Source organism: Clupea harengus, chromosome 20 (assembly GCF_900700415.2).
Source record: "Clupea harengus chromosome 20, Ch_v2.0.2, whole genome shotgun sequence".
NCBI lineage: Eukaryota > Metazoa > Chordata > Actinopteri > Clupeiformes > Clupeidae > Clupea > Clupea harengus.
The window spans coordinates 22,851,397-22,853,896 of record NC_045171.1 but is presented as its reverse complement, the minus strand read 5'-3'; the positions used below and the strand labels follow the sequence as shown (position 1 = coordinate 22,853,896).

General features: G+C 45.1%; 1 protein-coding gene across 1 annotated transcript in view; it reads left to right on the top strand.

The window, feature by feature from the left end:
* The window catches only part of LOC116225164 (importin-7-like), a 7,345-nt gene that overhangs the window by 4,350 nt on the left and 495 nt on the right, over positions 1–2,500 (top strand). The window contains exons 9-11 of the mRNA XM_031587005.2: positions 1,506–1,605; positions 1,859–1,935; positions 2,190–2,306. Coding sequence (XP_031442865.1) covers positions 1,506–1,605; positions 1,859–1,935; positions 2,190–2,306 — 294 coding nt within the window. The remainder of the gene's footprint in view (positions 1–1,505; positions 1,606–1,858; positions 1,936–2,189; positions 2,307–2,500) is intronic.

Here is a 2,500-nt window from a genome sequence, read left to right as displayed (position 1 = left end):
ACACACACACACACCAGGGCATTGCTCATGCCGTCACCTGGAAAAACCTCAAGCCACACACACACACACACACTCGACACACAAATCCAGGTACGCGCACACGTACACTTTCCTGCAGGAATTCCTAAAAATTGTGAGGGGGTGTGTGTGAGGGTTTGTTTAGTGATTTTATTAAACTATAATCCCAAATAATCAGAAATTGTAACTTGTTACCAGAAATTGTGGGATATTTGTGAAGGAAATCTAAATCCGTAGGGAAAAATATTTTCTAGTTCCAAAGTGAATGTGGAGTCCCAACAGGCCGCAGTGTCGGCCTGCTTCCTCGATTTCTTTTAATTATCAAGAAAAATATCCCGTGCGTATACGTAATCCAAAAAAAAAAATCAATCCTTTTCAAAAACAAAAATAGCGACGCATTGCATCGTAAAAAACAGGAACAAAAAGGAATACCAACTCCGCAAGCTGAATAGAATCCTCCGTACTTCAGTACTCCTCAAACTCGGATTTTGATTTGTCCCGAGAATGCCGTTGGTGGAATGTAAATAATAAAGATACATATAGAAAACAAAAGAGCTTGTTTGTACAAATACAGGCGTTTGGCTGTCTAGGTTATACTCTGTGTACCAATACAGGCGTTTGGCTGTCTAGGTTACACTTTGTTTTAAAACTCTAGCTTGCCGCCACTTCTCCATACAACACACCAAAAGAGAAAAGAAACCGTCCCCTTTTGTGCGTTCACCTCTCCCCTCACAACCGGGAGCATACCTATTTAAAGGAGCAGCACCCCAATGTGTAGGCCTAGGCGATCGCCCCCTTACCATTCTACTGATATTACTCCTCATATGGCCACACTGTATTATCTCAGCATTCATATGGAAAGTGTCTGAGAGCCACAAATGACTTAATATTGAGTGAGGTGTCTCATCACTCAATATTATGTGAACATCTCACGTACACACACACACACACACACATACACACACACACACACACACACACACACACACACACTCATACACACTCCTGTGAACATCTCACGTACTCGCACACACACACACACACACACACACACACACACACACACTCATGTGAACATCTCACGTACTCGCACACACACACACACACACACACACACATGTGAACATCTCACGTACTCCCGCACATACACACACACACACACACACACACACACACACACACTCACTCATACACACTCATGTGAACATCTCACGTACTCGCACACACACACTCACACACACTCATGTGAACATCTCACGTACTCGCACACACACACACACACTCATGTGAACATCACGTACTCGCACACACACACTTATGTGAACATCACGTACTCGCACACACACTCAGGACATGTCGGACATTTGGACACAAAGTCATTGTGAAATAGTGGGACTGATGCCAGCGTGACAAAGTGAGATGCATCTAGTCGTCGTTGGTCTATACTCACTGTGTGTGTGTGTGTGTGTGTGTGTGTGTGCGCGCAGGGCATCATCCAAGACGTGGTGTTCCCGCTCATGTGCTACACAGACAGTGATGAAGAGCTGTGGCAAGAAGACCCTTATGAGTATATCCGTATGAAGTTTGGTGAGTAAGCATGACACACACACACCTACATACACACATGACACTCACACACCCCCACACATGACACACACCCCCACACATGACACACACCCCCACACACAACACACACACACACACACACACACACACACACACACGACACTCACACCCACATACACACAGGAAGTTTGGTGAGCATACACACATGTGTTTTGGTTCGTACACGCACACACACATACTCACATGAAGTTTGTATTTTTTTTTTCCTCCACAGACGTGTTTGAGGATTTCATCTCCCCCACTACAGCAGCACAGACTCTGCTGTTCACCGCATGCAACAAGAGGAAGGAAGTGAGTGTGTTTGTGTGTGTTTTTGTTTGTTTGTTTGTGAGTTGAGTGTGTGTTTGTGATGTTAGGACGATGGTATGTGTTTGTGTGAGGTTAAATGAACAGATTGTGTGTGTGTGTGTGACTGGATCATGCATCAAACTGGCTCCATTGACACGTGTGTGTGTGTGTGTGTGTGTGTGTGTGTGTGTGTGTGTGTGTGTGTGTGTGTGTGTGTGTGTGTGTGTGTGTGTGTGTGTGTGTGTGTGTGTGTGTAGGTTCTGCAGAAGACGATGGGTTTCTGTTATCAGATCTTGACTGATCCCGCCACTGACCCCCGCAAGAAGGACGGAGCTCTACACATGATCGGCTCACTGGCAGAGATCCTGCTCAAGGTAGGTACACACGCACACACACGCAAACACACTCAATAATCTCTCACACACACATTAATGTGTACTATATGTGTGTGTGGTGGTTAAATGCACACTACAAACAAACACACACCAAACCAATGCTCAAACACACACAAAATTCTCACACACACTACACACACACCAAACCTAATGCTCAAACACACTCTCTCTCC